At 49.3% G+C, this 22,278-nt stretch overlaps 1 protein-coding gene across 2 annotated transcripts in view; it reads left to right on the top strand.

Moving 5' to 3' along the window:
* UTP14A (UTP14A small subunit processome component) overlaps window positions 1-22,278 on the top strand; it is a 459,924-nt gene that overhangs the window by 241,256 nt on the left and 196,390 nt on the right. For both annotated transcript variants that reach the window (XM_086918807.1, XM_086918806.1), the window contains exon 9: window positions 5,099-5,222. In XM_086918807.1, coding sequence (XP_086774933.1) covers window positions 5,099-5,222 — 124 coding nt within the window. The remainder of the gene's footprint in view (window positions 1-5,098; window positions 5,223-22,278) is intronic.

The following is a 22,278-nucleotide window of genomic DNA, read 5'->3' as shown; positions in this document are numbered from 1 at the left end:
AGATCAGGCCTTAGCAAAGTTGTGGCCTGGTTGAAACGCCAACTTTTTAAAACTCAATGGCGACAAAACTGAGGTCCTGATCCTGGGCAAAGATCGAGGTATCTGGGGCCCTCAACATTGGCCGTCGGAAATGGGCACGTTTCCTCAACCCTCTACCCAAGTACGCAACCTTGGCTTCACTATCGATCACACTCTCTCTATGCGGCAACAAGCCACCAAGGTTGCTGCCACTTGCTTCACCATTTTAAAATGTTTGAGAAGATTGTGAGGATGCTCCCACTTGACGCCCAGCGTACCGTAATCCAAGCCCTTGTAACATCCAGGCTGGATTACAGGAATATTCTTTACTTGGGAGCCAACAAAGGGGTAACACGCAAATTGCAACGAGTACAAAACTCGGCTGTTAAACTGCTCTGCCGCGCATCAAAAACTGTCCCGGCATCCGGGCTGCTGGTAGACCTTCACTGGCTTCCAATGGAGAAACGGGTCAAGTACAAGGCTCTGACCTATATGTTTCGTATTAAGCATGCAAAGTCTCCCCATTACTTACAACATCTAGCAAGTTTCTATGTCCCTTCCCGCACCCTCCGGTCTTCCACCCAAGTCCAAGCCCAATTCCAAGTTCCTAAAGTTAGACTTGCTCGTATGGGAGGCCGCTCATTTGCCTACCTGGGCCCCACCTTATGGAATGCCCTGCCACTGCCTCTCCGCTTGCAATCAAACCTTCTATTCCGTAGATGTCTCAAAACACTGCTTTTCAGCCAATAGGTCTTTCTAACTTCTGCTGTTTCGTATAGCGCCGGGAAACCCTTGTGGGTAGCTGTGCGCTAATATATAAATATAAATACAAAATACAAAATAAAAATTGTTGGTACTTGTTCCTCTCTGTTAGATTACCCTTTTGCAAATGGCTTTTTTGCATAGGTGTACCCCCAGAGAGAAACCACAATACTTTTCAATGATTTTAAAATAACAGGGAAAGTATCTGGACCTCGTAGCCAGATGATTACTGTAAAATGGACCCCCTAATAACTTAGATCCTTTACAGAAAATTCTTCCATTACTCCATGTTAGGCCATATTAACAAAAGATTTAGATGGGCATCATTAACAACCCCCCCTCTCTTTGGATTGTGTTGCACGACTGATTTGTAGGGGGGGACTAAAAGCAGAATGTGTGTAATAAAAATGAAGATAAGTTTGAAAATAACTGATACAATCATGAGGTTTGTACAGTGAATGGGAGATAAATATCTTTTTGGGCAGTTCTAGTACACATCGGAATGGCAACTTTGTTTCCACTATAAAGAAAATGAAAAAAGCATATAAAAACCTATTTAGAACTTAAGACAAGGATATGTGTAGCAAGGTCGGACTAGTCTATTGAAAGCTAGAAATTAGAATCATAAGGCATTCGGAAATAAGTAATCATTGGATATGAGGCTAAGAACAACTGAATAAGACAGCGCAATATTTGTTTGAAGGAGTGGCTGTAGTCTATTATTCACTGTACATCATTAATACACCTCCAGTTAGAATTTCTGGGGCTAATGAGGTATCATATTTTGATGTTGACTATCTCCAAATATTAGACATCACTAGCCACTTCTAGATTGCCGACTATAATAGGTGTGTTTCCTTGTATGATACTGTGAGAAATTGGGTTGTTGATTGAGGAGGGTGTGAGCCCTTCTAAAGCAACAGCCACAATCATTGTCAGGGTGAACCACAAAAAGTCACTAAATTAACCTGTGCATGGCACAAAAGCAGTTAGGCTTAACTCGGAGAAAATTTGGAGAGTATTTATGCAGCACACAAACTGTAATAAAACAAAAACTCTAAGAAATCCCAAACCAATTTAGAGAAATAGAGTGACAGTTAATAAATAAAATGAGACCAAAATTACAAAAATCCATTCTGTAGAACTGGAGATAAGCAATTTTAAAGGTTTAGATCAAAGTTGTGCCAAAACGCACAATGTGCCAACCAGGGTATCTGGTCGCCCTGGACCGGGACAAAGTCACAAGTTCAGGTCGTCTTTGATGGAGCCCAAGTTTGGCCTGCTGAGCAGTGTACCGTTTGTCCTAGGTGCAAAGTCTGCCCGACGCTGCTTTGCAAGGCTTTGCGTTGCTCAACATTGGTTCCAATGAATCTGGCAGCTGTGCAACGATGCTTTATGTTGCTCGTCGTTTATTCCAGTGAGACTGGCAGCTGTTTATTGATGCATTGCGTGGCTTTGTGTTGCTCACCGTTGGTTCTGCTGAAGCTCGCAGCTGTGCAGCGAGGCTTTGTTGGACTTTGTGTTGCTTCACACTAGGTTTGGTGGAACCTTCTGTTAGGCAAGGAGAAGCTCTCTCTGATGCCAGCCCAGGACCTGGGCAGGTACCTCTTGGGGATCAGGAACTCACTCCAGCAGAGGCCAGCACAGCTCAGACCGGTCCAGGAAGGTCCAGTGCAACAGATCAGCGGGGCAGTTGCTGGGAGGTCCAAGGAGTTTGTTGGGTCCCTGTATCTCAGAACAGGAGGAGATCAGTCAGCTGACACTTCGAGTTACTCAAAATAAAGAGAGGAGGTCCAGTCTTACTTCTCAGACAGCATGGCCTGGAATTTACTGCCTCTCTACCCTGGTCCCAGCTTGTTTGGCAGGCACATTAGGCCAGCACTAAGTTCTCTGTGAGTATCAATGGCAGTGCCCTTGACTTGAAGCGAAAGTGTAGTAGGTGACAGCTCCACCTCTTCCCTGCGCCCCTCTCCTCCCCCCTCACACACACACCCCTTTTCCTGCCTTGGATGACTCATCCTTCCAACACCCAGTTCTTCTGTTGTGTGGCTGTCTGGGAGGAATACACATAGGCCAATTATCAGCTACACCTAGTCTTGTGACCCAGGACACAGACTGCACCAAATTGTTAGGACAAGAAAATGTCAACTTTCTAAAATTAGCATTTTTAGTATTGTGACCAAGTCTGATTTTACCATTAAAGACAGTTTAAGATTTCAATTCTTTAGAGACCAGACTATTCATTCCTACCCCCTCCCACCCAATCAAATGTTATCACATATTAAATGTAATAACGTAACCCAATGTTATTGTTTGGGAGTGGTAGGCTTTGCAGTAGTGAAACAGCAAATCTAAAGGTTTTTTACTACAAGGACAAGAAAAATGTGGAAGTACATTTCCAACTATTTAAGTACACTGCACCCGCCCTATGGGCTGCTTAGGGCCTACCCTGGGGGACAGTGGTATCCACTTGAAAAACTTATGTAGCATGCGAAGAGTGAGGAAGCAGGTGGTTTAGACCGCTTTCATCTGCGGATTCATGTTGAGTCTGTGGTCAATGATGGTTCCAAGATTTCTGGTGTGTTTAGAGGGTGTGGGTGCGGGTACTAGAGTAAATAATCCAGCCTGCTGGAGAAAAAAATCAGGGACAAGAAATAGATAACAAATGGGTTTTGAGTGCAAAAATCAGGAAGCAAAATACTTTGCGACAATTCATGCCTTTAAAAGCCCTGCCCTGTGTATGCTTTAAACAGTAACAGACCTCAGCGGAGGAAACTCTGTAACTTCTCTGATTGGTATAGTCTGTAACTTTAAATGGTCTAATCACCATCTTTAGCAGGGCATTGTAAAGGCTTAGTTCCGCCTCTCTTGGAAAATTCATGGCATTCATTTCACCCCAGGAAGAAGGCGTTGTTTGACATCCACTGTACTGTGCAGCATTTTGAAACTCAATGCTGCCTGTGCTCAGTGCTACTGCAACCTGCGGAAACCTCTCCAGGTCACCATGATCGCTAAAGCAGTAGAGTAGCTCTTCCTGCAAAGTAGCTCGGCTTCTGACTTAGAATGGCGTTTTGCAACCCAGTTATGTAAAGGGCATTAAGACACTTCTTCGTCCTCTTAATCTGAAAAAAATGTAGATACATTTTTGGTTCTGTCTTCTTCATAAATGTGACATCCAGCATTTATAGTCTTTTATACAAATCTGTATGTTTCTGTTGTTCCTCTCTGGGCGTCATTTGAAAGTTAAGAGTTGTATTCACACTTTTATTCAGTAAGTCATTAAGATTGACATAAATGCTGCCATTAGAGGCATGCATCAATAGTTTGTTGATGTTGGCTCGCACTTCATTTGAAGGAATAGAACTTCATGGTTAGTAGCAGGCTCTAATTTTTGGTATCACTGGTTATACATTTGTGAAGCATGCCAAAAGCATATTCCACCTAAAGGAAACCAATATTGTTACTCTTTTATGTAGCATTTTATATACATGGTCACCAGCTATGATACGTTTTGCACAAATTCCTTAATAAGGGATTTAAGATTTACAGAAATGCTGACAGAAGCATGTACTAAACGTGTTATGTTAGCACTGATCGCAAAGTAAAATACAAGAAATTTGGTTCTTAAGGTTTCACTCTTGATGCATATACTGGAATTTCTTACAAGAATCTCCAGTTTGGAGCAAAGAGTGTCTAACTCCCTGATGTCAGTGCTTGTGGAAAATATAATGGGGACCAGCATAAAGTGAGTGCAATACTATCCAAGTGTATTTACATTTTTTGCTTTGTACATCATGGTAGCACAGAAGGCACAGTCCTCTGTGCCATGTGAGTTATGCACAATGCCACTCAGTGTTGACGCTGAATCAGATATAAGCAAGAGTAGTATTATTTCTCTTGGCCCTTTTACTCATTCAATCCTTAATTCAATCTTAGAATTAAAATTAATGTTTCAACCCTATGTGCTTCAGTCGGTGGGTTTCACAAAACATCTGGCTACCTCATCCCTTCAGCTGCTCTCTGTTGCAGTGTACTGTAGTCAGACATCCAAAATAGTCAGACTCCCTTCCAAGATGTCTTACTTTATATTGCTCTGTGAGCATATTTGTGAATATATTTTACCCAACATGCTAGGTTGGTTGAGGTGATTCCTTGCCCTCATTGTGCACTACATACCTTTGGAGAAGCCTATTTATTCACATGTATATATGTACATCATGTAATATGTATGGAATGATTTCAAACAACATGTTCCTTTTTACTGAGAGAGTATTTGTCTTTGTGACATACTGTAAGTTCTCTTCTGTCGCTATTCTAGATTCCACAGAGTTCTGAAAAAAGACAAGCTGAAGGATGCATTAAAAGAGTTTGAAGAGCTTCGGAAAACCAACCCGCAGGCAGCTTTGGAAGAACTACAGAAAATGGACAAAACCAGGATTGTGGTGAGGCAGCAATGAATTCTTCAGCCGAAGAGAAGTAGTGGCATGCATGTGTGATCTTGATTTGGTTAAATCAGTTTGAATAGTTATTCTAATCTATGTTCATGGCAGATGAGAGCAAGACCTTTTGCCTATTTTCAATTATCATTTACAGTACCCAGCCAGTACTCTGATATCTACCTAATCTATTGGCTTGATATTATCTTCACCCTTTCATTTCTTGTGTTGCATTTATAACATCTGTAATTATCTTGTGTCACGGTGGGAATGCTCCACTTTTCAGAGCTCCTAGTTCTCTGCTATGTTCTATGTTCTGCCCACTGCTGTTTCTGATATTTTGATCTATTGGACAAGGTTCTTCCTACTATCAGCAGAGACAGACGTCTGAAAGGGTCAATGATACAAGGCTTCTTCTGCCTGGGCCTCCTCTTGGCACAGGTTTGTCAAAGGCCAGGTCTCCCCATGAGCCCATTGTTTGGGAACCTGTTCCTGTCCTCCTCTAATTGCTGCATTCCAAGAGACAAGACTTGTGATTACCCCTTCCAGCCTTTCTGCCCTCTCTGGCAAAAGAGCTTTTCAAATTTTCACCAGGGCCTAATTACTGCAGGTAGGAAGCCAGGCAGAACTTTTCTACCAGGGCCTTCAGGCAGTACAAAGTATCTTTTTATGGTTAGTTTCCTAATCTAGTTTTTGTAAACCCTGAGTATGCTTGACATACATTTTTGATAAATATTAAAGTGGAACTTTGAATCAAGTTTTTAGTTTTTTTCTGGCCAAAATTTGCAGTTGTAAAATTAGGCTTTTATTCACATGTAGGCCTTCCCTTGGAATAGTGCTACTTTACCTAGACTTTGTGTGCTACAAGGCATATTTAATGGTTACTTACCTAATTTATACAAATAGAGTTATATACGTGTCAGAGCACTTTCCTCTGTCATGTGTTACTGCATGTTTTCAAGCTGCAGTCTGCTAGGCCACAGTGGTAAACCAACGTGAAGAAGCACTTGCTCCTTGTAGCCACCTGAAAGGATACTGCTAGGAAAATATGTTGACGAGTCCTATGCTCCAGAGCAACATCCACAAACTAGGAAATATATTCTGCTTCCCCAATTTACTCTAAAATGTAGGCATACTCTTGACACATTCATGATAGCCTCTGTAAGAAATATATCAATAAGGGTCAAGACCGATTACACTGAACAATAGTTCAGTTGCTCCCAAGTCTCTCTAAAGGGGCTTTGAACACATTTGGACTCATTTATAGTCCATCCATAAGTATGAAGTTGGGTTGCAAATGTTGTTTCAAAGCAAATTTACTTTCCGAGTCAGATGCATAGCGTGCTGGGAGTGTTTTTCCCAGTGCAAATCCCCCTCAGACAATACTTAGACACAAATGTATGGGGATAACAGTTTGGAAATGTATTACGTTTGTAAAACGGACCAGTGTGGGTTCATGTTAACCCCAGCCACTAGACACTGTATATGTAGATACCGTGTCACTGTAGCACATGCTTTGACCCTCAGGGATGCCACAGCCCTTCTTCTCATGGACTTGGAGAAGGCATTTGATTCCTTAGATTGGTCGTTCCTGTCTGGAGTGCTGACACAGATTAGTTTTGGTCCATGATTCAAAACATATGTTGGAATCCTTTATCACGAACCTCAGGCGGAGGTGAAGGTAAATGAAGTTTTTCAGCGTGAATCTTTTCTGGATTTACACGCTGTGCATTATTCCACCATCTTGTGGTTGGGACCAGAACACTCCTCTTGTGTATTAGTCCCTTTTCTCTTTTTACATTTTTTGTTGGACGTAGACTGTCCCGCTATCTGGTGTCTAGTTCAACCTCTCCTGATGTAATATGCCCCTTGTCGGAAGCCTCCATGCGTGGGTGCCATCTTCGGATTCTTTTGTTTTTTTCCACTGTTGAGTCTGTAAGCATTGCTGGAAGCTCTCCAATCGCCGAAAGAAGATCACCTCGAAAGATCGTTGAGGAAAACGCCGAAGTTCCAGAGAAAACTGTTGACACTGTGATCCAATTCGGTGATCTAAGATTCTGTAGTAGGGGATCTCTGTGTATAGTCATAATCTAGTGAATAGTCCCGCCCATGTGCGTGGACCCCGGCAATCAAAAATAATCTCTTAAGTTGTCAAAATAATGCAGAAACTGCAAAGACACTTAAGAGAGAATTTAAAGACAAATAATGCAGCCTATATCCACAGGCTACACTGTCCAGTACTTCAACTAGAAATTCCACCAAAATTCACCACACACAGTACAGCCTGCTAGTTTCTACCATAGAGAAACCTGCCTCCCCCAGTCAAAGACTCAGGAATGATAGAGAGGAAGGCAGGGACAGACAAGCCCCATAGGCTGCCATTATGTGGCTTAAATAGGATACTGTGCCTTTAAGAGAACTTTCCAGAACTTCTCCCAGTATCCCAGAATGCATAGCAGGTCCCTCTTACTTCAGTTCTTTTTTCCGGCTCCTGCTTACAGGACCCTGGCATTGAGCTCTCCCTTTTACAAGGGTTTATTGAATTCGTTTTTTGCACTTTTAACTTTTAAAAGTGTTGCAGTTACTGCTTGGTGTTCTCTTCTCACTTTTGTGCTGTTTTTAGGCGTTTTGGGGCTCCGAAATGCCTGGCCTTTTTGTCAAGTGCCCAGCATGTGAGAGGAAGAAGGCCAAAAGCGACCCCCATGATGTCTGCATCGTGTGCCTTCCAGAAGATCATGGCCCTGAGGAGTGTGTTATCTGCCAGCAACTTTCTGCTAGGACCCTCAGGGACAGATTGAAGATCAGGCTGGCTGGCCTGGAGGATAGGCGCCAACGTGCTGCAGGTGGGTCTGGGCAGCCTGGGAGGGATCCCTCTGCCTCTGCTGAGGCCCCTGGGGGGCTCCCCAGGGGCAGGAAGTCCAGCCAACGATCCCATTCTCCGTCGGCGTCGATGGCATCGACGACGGCGTCAAGAGGGATGACGACGGCGTGCTCCCCTTCTCCCCGGGGCTCCGGGTCGAGACGGCGCGACGGCTCGACGACGAAGGAGAAACCGACGTCGAGGCCGCCGTCGACGTCATCGTCTTCGTCGACGTCGAGGTCATACCGACGCCGAAGGCACAGTGACGTACATCGACGCTCGCCGTCGAAGCGGCGCCGACGCTCGCCGTCGAGGCGACACCGTCGGTCGTCGTCGAGGCGACACCGTCGATCTCCGTCGCGGCGACACCGCCGATCGACGTCGAGGGGCTCCTCGACGTCGGGAACATCAAGGCGACGGCGGCGCTCGTCGTCGAGGGCGGACCGCCCGACGTCGAGAGGACGACGAAGGTCGACGTCGAGGAGTCGGCGTTCGGCGTCGAGGAGTCGGCGTTCGACGCCGAGGAGGAGGCGGTCGACGCCGAGGAGACGGCGCTCGACGCCGGAGTCCAGGAGACGTCATTCGACGCTGGAGAAGCGTCATTCTGCGTCCAGCAGACAGCGGTCAGCGTCGGGGAGCAGGTCACCCGCTCCAAAACGGCGAAAAAGGGACTCTAGTCCCAGGAGTCACGCTGCTTCCAGCGGTGGTCGCAAGAGGAAGAGGTCGCCTGCGGATGGGGATGGATCTCCGCGCCCCTCGCCTGGAGGGACACCGGGCTCGGTGTACTCGGAAGTGTACACTCCGTCCCGGCCCAGGACTCCGACTCCTCCCCCCGTGCCTAAGGAGGACCCTCCGCCCAAACCACCACTGCCTTCAGGGGACACTCCTCCACCTCCGGTCCCTCCGCATGGGCCCGCACCGCAGCCGAAGGTTCCTCCTCCGAGGTCCACTTCCCTGCCGTCCCTGCCTGCTCCTCCCAAGGGGACTCCGAAACCGAAACCCCGGGAGGAACCGAAGACGCCTCGTGATGAGCCGAGGAAGACCCCTCCGCGCAAACCGAAGGAGCGCCCACGAGCTGGCAGGTCTCGCTCTCGCTCTGGGCGGAAGGACAGATCGAGGCACAGATCATCCACGAGATCGAGGCACCGCCATAGGAGGCGCGAGTCTCGCTCTCACACGAGGTCCTCTGGGACCAGGGATTATTCACCTACCCTATCGGGGTCTCCGGACACCAGAGTGTCCCCGATAGATGTCCTGGTGGCCTTTCAGGACGTACTGTTGCGGGGCGCAGCGAAGCTCGGCATCTCCCTGACGGTGCCTACACCGAAGACATCTGTCATCTTCGAGACGCTGCATCAGAGGCATCTGTCTCGTCCTCTCCTGCCCCTGGTGCCGGGCCTGGAAGAACCTGCTATGGCTCTGTTTCTCACCCCGGCTGTGACGAGGGCGGCCCCGTCGAGATTGCTTAAGAAGTACCGAGCTCCCGAATCGGATCCGGCCTTTTTGAGGGCTGAGCCTCCACCTGACTCAGTCATCGTCACGGCGGCCCGCAAGCAGCATGCCACCACCCCGACCTCCACGGTTCCCCCGGACAAGGAATCGAGATGGATGGACTCGGCAGGAAGGAAAGTTTGTGGTACTTCCGCGACCTCCATGAAAGCGGCGAGTGCCACGGCCTTGTTGGGTCGCTACGACCGCGCCCTCTGGGACTCCCTTGAGCGCTTTGCGGAGCATTTGCCCCGGGAGCAGCGTGAAGACTTCACGGAAGTCCTGAGTGAGGGGATGCTGGTAGCCAACCAGATAATCAGCGCGGCTGCGGACTCTTCCCTGTTGGCGGCTCACGGATTTTGCCACGGGATCAACCAGCGGCGTCACGCATGGCTCCGGCTTACGTCCCTGAAACCGGACGCACAGCAGAGGGTGGCCAATCTGCCGTTTTCCGGTGAGACCCTCTTCGGGAAACATGCTGATGATGAAATGGCCCGCATGAAGGCGGAGGCCGAAACGCTGACGGCTGTGGGCCTGGAAAAGCCCAAGGAGACCAAGAAGCAGTACCGCCCCTTCCAGCGGCGGTTCGGCGGACAGGGCCGAGGTCGAGGACAGGCCTCAGGACACTCCCAGCAGCAGCAGCAATTCCGGAAGCCGTTCCAGAAGCGGCAGAAGGGCAGGGGAGGCCAGCAATCGGCTCCGGCGCCCAAGGGCCAGGCGGGGCCTAGGCCCTAGGAACTTACTTCCCCCGGATCCGTTACCCACTCCGGTAGGGGGAAGCATCCAACTTTTTCTGGCAGAGTGGAGAAAAATTACTCAGGACAAGTGGGTGCTGAATATTGTTTGCAATGGATACAGTCTTCGGTTCACCAGCCCTCCTCCAGCTATTCCCCCGGTCAGCTCGCAGTTTCAGCTGCGCGAGCTTCAGGCGGAAGCGGATATCCTGTTGAGGAAAAGGGCGATAGAAGACGTACCTCGGTCTCAGAGAGGAAGAGGTCTGTACTCCCGGTTCTTCCTGGTTCGCAAGAAGGACAAGAACGAGTTCAGGCCTATTCTGGATTTGCGACAGGCAAACAAATGGATTCGCAGAGAAAAGTTCCGCATGCTGTCGTTGCATCAGATTTACCCTCAGTTGCAACAGGGGGACTGGCTTTGCGCTATAGACCTACAGGATGCTTACTTCCATGTGCCCATTGCACGCAAACACAGGAAGTTCCTGCGGTTCCAAGTCGGCACCAATCACTATCAGTACACAGTACTCCCATTCGGACTGAAGTCTGCGCCGAGAACGTTCTCGAAGTGCATGGCGGTGGTAGCAGCACACCTGAGGAAGAACAAGGTGTTCGTCTACCCGTACCTGGACGATTGGTTGATCAAGGCATCCTCCTTCTCGGAAGCGCGAGCACACTTCCAGAAGACGTGCGTTCTCTTGAACAAGTTGGGGCTGCACATCAACATGGCCAAGTCTGTCCCGACTCCGGTCCAATGCATACAGTACTTGGGAGCCTCCATCAATACGCTGTCAGCAAGCGTGTCTCCTTCGGAAGAGCGACGATTATCACTCCTTCGAAAGGCTCAGGCTCTTATGACGACTCCATCTACAACAGTGAGGACGGTGTCTTCTCTACTGGGATCGATGGCCTCTTGTATCTTCCTGACGCCACACGCGCGGCTGCACATGAGACCGCTGCAGGAGTGCTTGGAGGACCAGTGGGATCAGAGGAAAGGATCTTGGGACGACAAGATTCGACTGTCGCTGCATGCTCTTCAGTCTCTGAAGTGGTGGTGTTCGGCGGAGAATCTCCTCAGAGGGGTTCCCTTTCACAAGGACGTTCCCACGCAGACTGTCGTGACGGATGCGTCTCTTCTGGGATGGGGAGCGCACTCCGGGACTTTGCAGATTCAGGGCACGTGGTCACCGATGGAGGCCACGTATCACATCAATTTCCTGGAACTCAGGGCTGTTCACTTGGCGCTGAAGGCCTTTCTTCCGTCCTTCCAGAACAACTCTCTGCTTGTACAGACGGACAATACCACCACGATGTATTACCTCAACAAGCAGGGGGGCTCGAGATCGCGCACTCTGTCACAGGAGGCGCAGACGATCTGGCACTGGCTCCTGGCCAGAGGACTGACGATAACGGCCACCCATCTACCAGGTGTGCAGAATGTTCAGGCAGACGCACTGAGCAGACTGCTTCAGGAAAACCACGAATGGGTCATAAACGACGAAGTACTAGGAGAAGTCTTCGCAAGGTGGGGAACTCCAGACGTAGATTTGTTCGCCACCGCCGAAAACAGCAAGTGCAGAGACTTCGCCTCCAGGTACTTCCAGCAAGGGACGCTGGGGAATGCGTTATGGATCAACTGGACGAACGGCTTTCTGTACGCCTTTCCTCCCATTCCCCTGATTCCGGCGGTGCTCATCAAGCTGGCCCGGTCCAGAGCTCGGATGATACTCATCGCCCCGGAGTGGCCCAGGCAGTGGTGGTTCACGGACCTACTTCACCGGTCTCTCCTTCCTCACATTCGGTTGCCGTGCAGGCCGGACCTTCTCACGAAGTTCGGGGGGCGGATGTTACACCCCAACCTCTCGTCTTTGAGTTTGGCGGCATGGCTCCTGAGATAGTGCAATATGGCCATCTGAATCTTCCCGATGATTGCATGGACATACTGAAGGAGTCTAAGAGACCTTCCACTCGGACTTCATATGCTTACAAGTGGAAGAGGTTTTGTATCTGGTGCCAGTCTAAGACCATGACCCTACGACATGCAAGGAAGATGTCATCCTTCCTTACCGTTTGCATTTGGCGCAGTCTGGCCTTAATGTCCATTCCATTAAGGTTCATCTTGCTGCATTGACTGCCTACAGGAAATGCCCTTCACAGACTTCCTTTTTCCAGATCCCTGTGATCAAAGACTTTCTGGAAGGCTTGAAGAAAGTATTCCCTCCTGTCAGGCTTCCCTCGCCTTCATGGGAATTGAATGTGGTGCTGTCCAGATTGATGAAGGAGCCTTTTGAACCTATTCATAAGGCTTCGTTGCAGCACCTGTCCTGGAAGGCGGCGTTCCTCGTGGCCATTACATCGGCCCGCAGGGTGAGTGAAATTCAGGCGTTGTGTTGTACTGAACCTTATACTGTATTTCATGCTGCTAAGGTTGTTATGCGTACTCACCCTAAATTTCTTCCCAAGGTTATTTCTGATTTTCATGTCAACCAGACTATAACTTTGCCTACGTTTTTTCAGAACCCTTCATCCCCAGCGGAGAGGTCTCTCCATTCCCTGGATGTTAGGAGGGTGTTGAAATTTTATCTGGATAAAACCAAGGATATTCGTAGGTCTGACCAGTTGTTTCTCAATTATGGATCGGTCAGGACGGGTCTTGCGACCTCGAAGCAGTCCATTTCTAGGTGGATTGTGTCCTGCATACAATTGTGTTACCAGAAGGCTAATAAGACCTTAGGAGGTAAGCCTAAGGCTCATTCCAACAGGGGCAAAGCTGCCACGACGGCTCTGCTCCGTAACGTGCCGATTGCTGAAATCTGCAAGGCAGCCACTTGGAAGTCGGTTCATACCTTTGCTAAGCATTACTGCCTGGACACTGATGCCAGGGCAGACGCTCAGGTTGGCCAGGCTTCGCTGCGGAATTTGTTCGCACAGTAGTGGCGTTATGTATTTATTCTCCACCGCCGCTTTGGTGTGGGGATGGGCTTGCCATTCTATTCACTAGATTATGACTATACACAGAGATCCCCTACTACAGAAGGAGTAGTTTCTGTCCTGTAACTCCAGTTCTGTAGTAGGGGTATCTCTGTTATAGTCATAAGCGCCCGCCCTCCTCCCCGGTGGAGACTTTTTTCATCATACAAGAATGCGACAGGTCTGGCGTGCTTCGCCTTCAAAAAGAACTGAAGTAAGAGGGACCTGCTATGCATTCTGGGATACTGGGAGAAGTTCTGGAAAGTTCTCTTAAAGGCACAGTATCCTATTTAAGCCACATAATGGCAGCCTATGGGGCTTGTCTGTCCCTGCCTTCCTCTCTATCATTCCTGAGTCTTTGACTGGGGGAGGCAGGTTTCTCTATGGTAGAAACTAGCAGGCTGTACTGTGTGTGGTGAATTTTGGTGGAATTTCTAGTTGAAGTACTGGACAGTGTAGCCTGTGGATATAGGCTGCATTATTTGTCTTTAAATTCTCTCTTAAGTGTCTTTGCAGTTTCTGCATTATTTTGACAACTTAAGAGATTATTTTTGATTGCCGGGGTCCACGCACATGGGCGGGACTATTCACTAGATTATGACTATAACAGAGATACCCCTACTACAGAACTGGAGTTACAGGACAGAAACTACTCCTTTTTCACGGCACAAAGAAGTAAAGATAGTAAGAGAATTCACGTTAAAGGAAGACCGGAGAATGCACAGGCAGGAGGCCTCCTGTTCTGTATGAATTGGTGAACACACCTTTTCGATTCTGCCTGTCATCACAAGTTTGCCCAGAAGGACAACCATCAGGTGTGCAATCTTTGTTTACCAAGAGCCCACCATACCGACATCTGTGAGAACTGCGAAGAATTCAAACCAAAGACCATAAAAGCAAGAGGGAGACAAAGGCAAGCACACTACGCCATGCATGGGCTGAAGGAAATTCTGTTGCTGAGAGACCTGGGTTGTCAAGCGAAGAGGAAGACCACATCACCGAAGGAGAGGGCTCAGACATCGTAAAGGAGGTAATAGACATTTATTTATTTATTTAAAACATTTATATAGCGCGGCTATCACCTTACAGGTATCATGGAGCTCAGATAACTCCTAAGATGGATGCACTGGGAGACAACAATAGAATAGCCAGAATTAACATTTAGGAAACAGCCAAGTTTTGACCCGCTTCCTGAAAGGGATAAGTTCCTTTGTTTGGCGGATGTCCAGGGGCAAGCTATTCCAAAGTTTTGCGGCTGCAACTTTGAAAGATCTCCCTCCGGTCCTGACCTTTTTGAATCTCGGTACTTTGACAAGACAGGCCGTTGTAGATCGGAGGGGTCTGGTTGGAATGTACCAGGCAAACATAGATTGCAGGGAGCCAGGCCCGACTCCATGCAGGGCTTTAAAAACAAGACGGAGAGATTTAAAGGCCACTCGCTGTTTCATAGGGAGCCAGTGAAGCTCGGCCATTGTCGCAGTGGCCGAAGGTCTCCTAGGCCAGCCAAGGGCCAATTTGGCAGCGGCAGTTTGAACTCTTTGGAGTCTGTCTAACAACACGGACGGGGCCTCGAGCAGCAGCGCATTACAATAGTCAAGGCGACTAAGAATGGTACACCTGACTATTAAAGCCCGGGCCTGTAAGGGGAGAAGTGGCAAGATCTTACGAAGAGAGCGAATGAGGGCTGAGCAGGTGGACACTGTTTTCGCGGCCTGGGCTTTCATACTGAGTTTGTTATCCATCATAACACCCAGATTGCCAACAGTGGTGACCGGCTGTGGCTTTTCCGGGGCTTCAGGGGGCCAAAACTCCGCCGGGAACGGGCGGGGGTTCCAACTTCCGGCACAAAACAGAACCTCAGTTTTGGAGGTGTTGAACTGTAGGGAATTATTGTGTCGCCAACCAGCCGTGTCTCGCAGACAGTCATGAAAAGAGACTAGAGCGATCGATTCCTCACCCTCCCAGCAGAGGATGAGCTGAGTGTCGTCGGCGTAGTTGATTGCCTTTAGCCTATGGGATTTTATTAACGTAATCAGTGGTTTAAGGTAAACGTTAAATAAAATCGGGCTGATGGACGAGCCTTGAGGCACCCCGTGGACCACTGGGGAGAAGGCCGATTGAAACGGGGGAAGGGACACAGCCTGCTTCCTATCCCGCAGGAAGGAATGAAACCAGAGCAGGGCAGTGCCGTCCACCCCGGCCTTCCTTAATCTCTCCAATAGAATCAAGTGATTAACCGTATCGAATGCGACAGACAGGTCCAGCAGGATCAGGGCTGCTGCCTGGCCCCTGTCTGCACGCATACGGAGGTCCTCCATGGCAGTGAGTAGAGCTGTTTCGGTGCCATGGGCTGGACGAAAGCCAAATTGTATTTCGTCCAGGAAGTGATTCTGCTCCAGATGTTTGGAGAGACAAGAGCTCACCCAGCGCTCGGCAATTTTTGCCGGAAATGGTAGCAGGGAGATAGGCCGATAATTCTGTAGACACTCAGGATTCAAGGAGGGTTTCTTCAGCAATGGCGTAATAAGAACTTGCTTCCATGGAGCAGGAACTAAGCCACTGCGCAGGGATTGATTGCAGATCCTGCAGAGAGTGGAGAAGAGTTCCTCTCCGGAGGCCTTCCAGATTTTATGGGGAATGGGATCGAAAGAGAACACGGAATACAGAAGGATAAACATCCAAAAGTAACATTGAAAAAATAGGGTGTGGGCATGTGTTGAACAACAAACTTTAGAACACCAAAAGCTGTCTCGACACCGAAAATCTTGCCCACCGAAGGCAAGCAGAAACCGAAAGAGACACGCGTGTCCCACACCATGGACACTGCAGGTGGACGGTCCTCCGAAAACTCTCTGGCGTCTAAGGACGACTGGCGTCAAGAGCAGGCGTTCGAAGATTTGAGTGAAACTCCGACACTAGAGGCCTCGACGTTGAAAAGAAAATCTACATCTACACTAGACGCGGAGGGGCACGCGGTCGAGATCGAATGGAAGAATAGGCGTCTCGAAGCCAAAATGGTTGCAATCCTCCTGAAAATGGAGGAGTTTGACGCCTCTCTAATATTAAAAATAATAACCCGGTATTTGTAAAGCGCCAACTAATCACCCCTAAGGGTCTCAAGGCTCTCGGGGTGGTCAGGAAGATTAAGCTAGCTTTTGCCCAGAGTCACATGGTGCTGGGCTGAGCTGCCGCCTGCGCTAGGGAGCAAACCGTGAGCCCTGTGCTCCGAAGTCAGCTGCCCTGGTCGCTGTGCCACACCTGCCCATTCTCTCAGAGTTGAGAAATCTGATGTAAACTTTAATGGAGCAGACACAAGGAGGCAAGGACTCGGAAAAACTAGAACCTCCAGTGACCCTTGATCTACAGGAGGAAGAGAATCAAGATATCTTCTATGGGGAAGAGGACCCAGAGTCCCAGGGCCTGGGACATCCATATAAGAAAAGGAAATACCTTGCTACGACGGGAAATGAAAGAAGTGCTACAGAAAAAAGCAATAGAGTTCCCAGGAAGGAGCCCAACCAGGGAAACTACTCAAAATATTTTCTATTACCGAAGCAAGACGTATCTCTACTACTGATACTAGACCTCAGATTCTTAAACAAGTTAATAAAGACACAGAAATTGAAAATGACAACGCTGCAAGATGTCATACTACAGCTTCAACAAGGAGACAATATAGCAACCATATTTCTAAAAGATTCATATCTATGTATCCCAATAAACCACAAGCACAAAAGGATCTTGTGCTTCATTGTAGACAGAACACACTATCTATTTGGAGTGCTGCCGTTCGGAATCAAGTCCGCACCGAAAGTGTTTACAAAGTGCTTAGCAGCAGTTGCGACACACCTGAAAAGACAAAGGACACACATTTACTCTTACCTAGATGACTAGCTAGTAAAAGCGAACTCACTACACAAATGCAAAAAGTACATAAAACAGTGATATTGATACACTACAAACTGGGGTTTTCCATAAACAGAGGAAAATCGTCATCCACAACACAACAAGAGAAGCTCTTCCCCCGAGCGAGAATCAGTTCAGCAAAGGCGGAAGCATACTCTTGGAAGAAGAAAAGACTGTTGATAGTGCAAGAAACTCGCAAGTACAAGAAGGGTCAGCCTCCAACAGTGAGGACTTTAGGGAAGATGCTGACAAAGATGGCCTCATGCATACTTCTAATACCATATGCACGGTTACTTATGAGACCAGTTCAAGAGTGGGTCGAGAACCAATGGTCACAAGCTACGGAGAGTTGGGAAGATCTAGTGGCTGTCACTCGGAGTACAGGAGGAGATGACGTGGTTTAACAGAACAAGTATTACAACACAACATCAATGCCTGTTGCTTATCTATTTGTTTTGCATTTGATTTGTTTTCACTCTGCCAATGTTACCGCAGGCACCCAAACTGATCTACCTCTTCCTGATTTTATAGCCTTTAATGTGGCATTGCCTACTCCTTAATTACCAACATTATTGCACATTGCACTTTGCCCCCTTGTTTTACTCCGATCTCCCTCTTACTTTTCACTTCTGCCTCCTGGTGATTTCTACGACTCCCTCTCCTGCTCTATTGTGCTGACTAAGTCCGCGACTGCAACCTCTGGGTTCGAGGCATGAGGGCTGCTGAATTCATATCTGTGCATAGATCGCCGCCTAGTGTTGGGTCCGGATGATTGCACATTGTTGTCCTGGAAGAGTCTTCGAAGTATCAAGAGATAGGTGGCTCCTCCCCTGGACTACAGTGCGCATGGGCATCCTCTCCATCCTCAGATTGTTTTTTTCCGCCATTGGGTTCGGATGTAATTATCTCGACTCCAGTTCCATAACTTGTACTCTTCTACTCCTAAGGCCAAAAGGCCTTCACAGCGTCGGTATTGTATCGTTTGGTGCCTGTCCCTTTCGAGTTCTTCAATCGACGTCGAAAGAAGAACATTTTTACGACAACACAGGCCCAGACTACATCGACGATGGAACGGACCCCGTTTAAACGGTGCACCGTTTGTAATTCAAAATATTCCAACTTAGATGTGCACCCAGTGTGCAATACGTGTTTGTCCCCCGACCACGACGAGTCAAAATGTTTCGCCTGCTCGAAGTTCCGCTCAAAGAAAACTATTAAACTTCGACGCGCGGCGAGGCAGTCGGCCCAACAGTCGGCCCCAGCACCTGCGAACATCTTCGATGCCGGAGACGAGGAACTCTTCCAAGATGAGGAAGAAGAAGAGGAAGACATTCCCGAAGAAATGTCGGAACCGGCGTCGGAGCAGGACTCCAATTTCGAGGTGGACGAGCTGACCGAAGAATACGTCCACGACCAAGACGTCGTCGAAGTAGGGGACGACGATGAGGCCATTGGGGCCGTTGATGACGACTCCAGTGGAGAGCCGAGCCTGCCCGCAGTTACGGGGCCTATCATTAACGTTCCGCCCCCTCCGGCTCCGGTCGTGGCATCGCCGAAAGGCCTTAGCCAAGATCCTTCCACACGGTCTACAGCCCCGCGCCAAAGCCAGGCTAAAACCCTTTCAAAGGAGCCATCGGTCGATTCCACGAAATCGAAACCGAAACAGGTGGAGCCGATACCGAAACTACTCAAGATGGTGGTCGGGTCGACGCACGCTCCCACGAAGGCTGTCGACGACCCTTCGGCGTCGAAGATGCCCGTCGGCTCCAAGACTGGGACATCGAAGAAGGCCTCGACCAGCAAGCACGTCGCCTCGAAGGGCTCGGCGCCGACGTCGACGACCAAACATGGCGAGAAGAGCAAAGGCCTTCCAGTTGATAAAAAGTCTCGAGCCAAACCTCTCAGGACTCAAGGCCGTGCTTGGAAAACGGGTTGAACCCACGACCAAGGACGCCCCGAAAGTGTCGTCGACGCCCGAGGATGGGGGCGCCACGCGCCGGGAGCTCGATTCGACGCGGTCAAGCGAGCGGCCTACACAGGCGTCGAAAAGGCCCGAAACAGCCGCTTCAAGCTCGAAAGCTGCGGACTCAGCGCAAATAAAGTTTGGGATTCCGCCTTCAGCCCTCCCAAAGAATCTCGAACGCCATGAAACCGCCGAGGCTTCCAAGACGTCGAAGGCGTCCTCCAGGTCCACGCACGAACACGTCGTCTATCACGAGCCTTCTTATGACAACCAGGTAAAACTCTTTATTGACTCTGAGTCGAGCAGGCTTACCGTCCACAAGCGGAAGATCGCGCCTGAACATCCCTTGGAAGGTTACAGGATTCCCCTCAAAAAGAAGATGGTCTCTTCTACCTCTCCGGTTCTTTTTGAACCACTTCAGGACTATTCGCAACAAATAGCTCATTCTCCAGCACAGAGTGGGGAGGACTTGAATGCAGACTATGGCCAAACGGCCTACTCTTACCACACAGACCCTGATCAGGAAAACTCGCATCAATGGTCGGGGGCAGGGGATCAAGGCGATGACCCTGATGACCCCCATACCGCTCCGGACTCCCAGTCCTATAATGTTAAACCATCTCCAACTGAGGACACCGTGGCATTTAATGCATTGATAGAGCGAGCAGCCCTTAACCATGACGTCGACATGCATGCCGAGCCAGTGGATGAGGATTTCTTATTTGACACCTTCTCCACATCTGAACGTTCCACTAAGACTCTACCCATGCTTAAAGGGGTCCTCAAGCATGCGACGGACATTTTCAAGGAGCCAACCAAAGCCAGGGTTATCAACCCCCGGATCGACAAGAAATACAGGCCTGCCCCAGTGGACCCCACCTATATCAAAGGCCAGCTCCCCTTGGACTCCCTCGTGGTGGCTAATGCACGCAAAAGAGCTAACTTTCAATCCAGTGGTGACGCTCCCCCTCCGGACAAAGAGTCAAAGATCTTTGAAGCGTCTGGAAAGCGTGTGGCAGCGCAATCCGCTAACATTTGAAGAATAGCCAATACACAGGCCCTGTTGGCTAGATACGACAGGGCGCACTATGACACACTAGAACAGTTAGTGCAGCACATGCCTGATATGTACAGAGAAGGTGCAGAGATGGTTATACAAGAGGGGAAATTGGTCTCCAATGCGTCAATCAAATGCGCACTGGACGCAGCAGACACAGCGGCAAGGGCAATTAATACTAGCGTAATGCTGCGACGCCATGCATGGCTGCGCATCTCAGGGTTTAAAGCCGAAATCCAAACTACTCTTCTCAATCAGCCGGTTAACCCGGACTTCCTTTTTGGACCGGAGGTTGACACAACTCTTGAGAAAATGAAAAAAGACACAGACGGCGAAATCCATGGGGGCTCTGCAGTCCCAGCAGTTTTGGGGCAGTTCCTTTCGTCGCTTCGGTAACAGGGGAGCAACAAGAGGACAGGCTCTACAGCATTCCCAGTACGCCAAGGGCAGCACGCAATCTACCTACAAGAACAACACCAGGGGTGGATACCGTGGGAACAGCGCCAAAGGGAGAGGACGCGGCAATAACAACGCCAGATCCTCCGCTCCCAACAAACAGTAACTTCTTGTCACTGCCCCCGACCATCTAACACCTGTCGGGGGGAGACTCCAGCAGTTCCTGTCACTCTGGGAAGACATTACAACAGACAGGTGGGTGAGACAACTTATCCGGTACGGCTATTGTCTAGAACTGACCTCCACCCCCCCCTACATATCCCCAAGAAACCGTCCTATGTCCGCAGAGCACACGCACTTATTGCAGCAAGAAGTACTCTCCATGCTGCAAAAAGGAGCCATAGAACTCGTGCCTGTAGAAGAGCAGGATACAGGGGTGTACTCTCTGTACTTCTTGATTCCAAAAAAGGAAGGGTCCCTGCGGCCCATTCTCGACCTCAGACCCCTCAACCAATACATCCTTTCCGAGCACTTTCACATGCTAACCTTACAACAGGTCCTGCCGCTGCTCCGTCAGGGCGACTTCCTAGCCACCCTGGACCTCAAGGATGCATATTTCCACATTCCCATTCACCCAAGTCACAAAAAATATCTCAGGTTCACTATCAACAATCAGCATTACCAGTTCAAGGTTCTGCCGTTCGGGGTCACTACTGCTCCCAGGGTCTTCACCAAGTGCTTAGCGACTGTAGCAGCGCACCTTCGCAGGTAAGGTGTTCACGTGTATCCCTACCTGGACGACTGGATCGTTCAGGCCAGTTCAGCCGAACAGTGCGGCCGCGATATGTCGCGGACCATTCACCTCCTACACAGTCTGGGGTTCTCACTCAACTACGTGAAGTCTCACCTGCAGCCAGCCCATGTGCAACAGTACCTAGGGGCGACACTAAACACCCAGTCGGCCACAGCGCAGCCGAACCCTGTCAGGGTCAACAGCATGCAGCTGCTCATTTGGAGGTTCAACCCTCAGCGATCCCTCCCAGCGCAGGTGTTCATGCAACTGATCGGTATGATGGCATCCTGCATATTCATAGTCCCGCACGCGAGACTGCACATGCGTCCCCTTCAAGAATGCTTAGCCCGACAGTGGAACCAGGCTCATGGCCATCTACAAGACCTAGTGTTGGTGACCGGTCGTGCTTACAACTCTCTGCATTGGTGGAATCCACAAAACCTTTGCAGGGGACGACCGTTCCAAGAGCATGTTCCACAGATAGTGCTAACGACGGACGCTTCTCTCCAGGGTTGGGGAGCGCATGTTCTCCATTTCACAGTGCAGGGACTCTGGACGTCACAACAGCTGAAGATGCACATCAATGTGTTGGAGCTGATGGCAATCTTCATGGCACTTAAGGCATTCAAGTTGCACCTGTGCAACAAGGTCGTATTAGTCCGGACGGACAACATGACTGCCATGTGTTACATCCAGAAGCAGGGAGGCACGCACTCCCCGCAGCTGTCTCACCTAGCCCAGAGCATGTGGAAGTGGGCCATTCAGAGGAACATCTTCCTCATGGCGGAGCATCTCCCGGGTGTCGACAACCAGATGGCGGACCTGCTCAGCAGGCACAGTTATCAGATGCACGAGAGGGAGATCCACCCGTCAGTACTCCATCCATACTTCCAGCAGT

Source organism: Lissotriton vulgaris, chromosome 4_1 (assembly GCF_964263255.1).
Source record: "Lissotriton vulgaris chromosome 4_1, aLisVul1.2, whole genome shotgun sequence".
Classification (NCBI taxonomy): Eukaryota; Metazoa; Chordata; class Amphibia; order Caudata; family Salamandridae; genus Lissotriton; species Lissotriton vulgaris.
The sequence above is the reverse complement of the archived record's forward strand: the minus strand, read 5'-3'. Positions and strand labels throughout refer to the sequence as shown.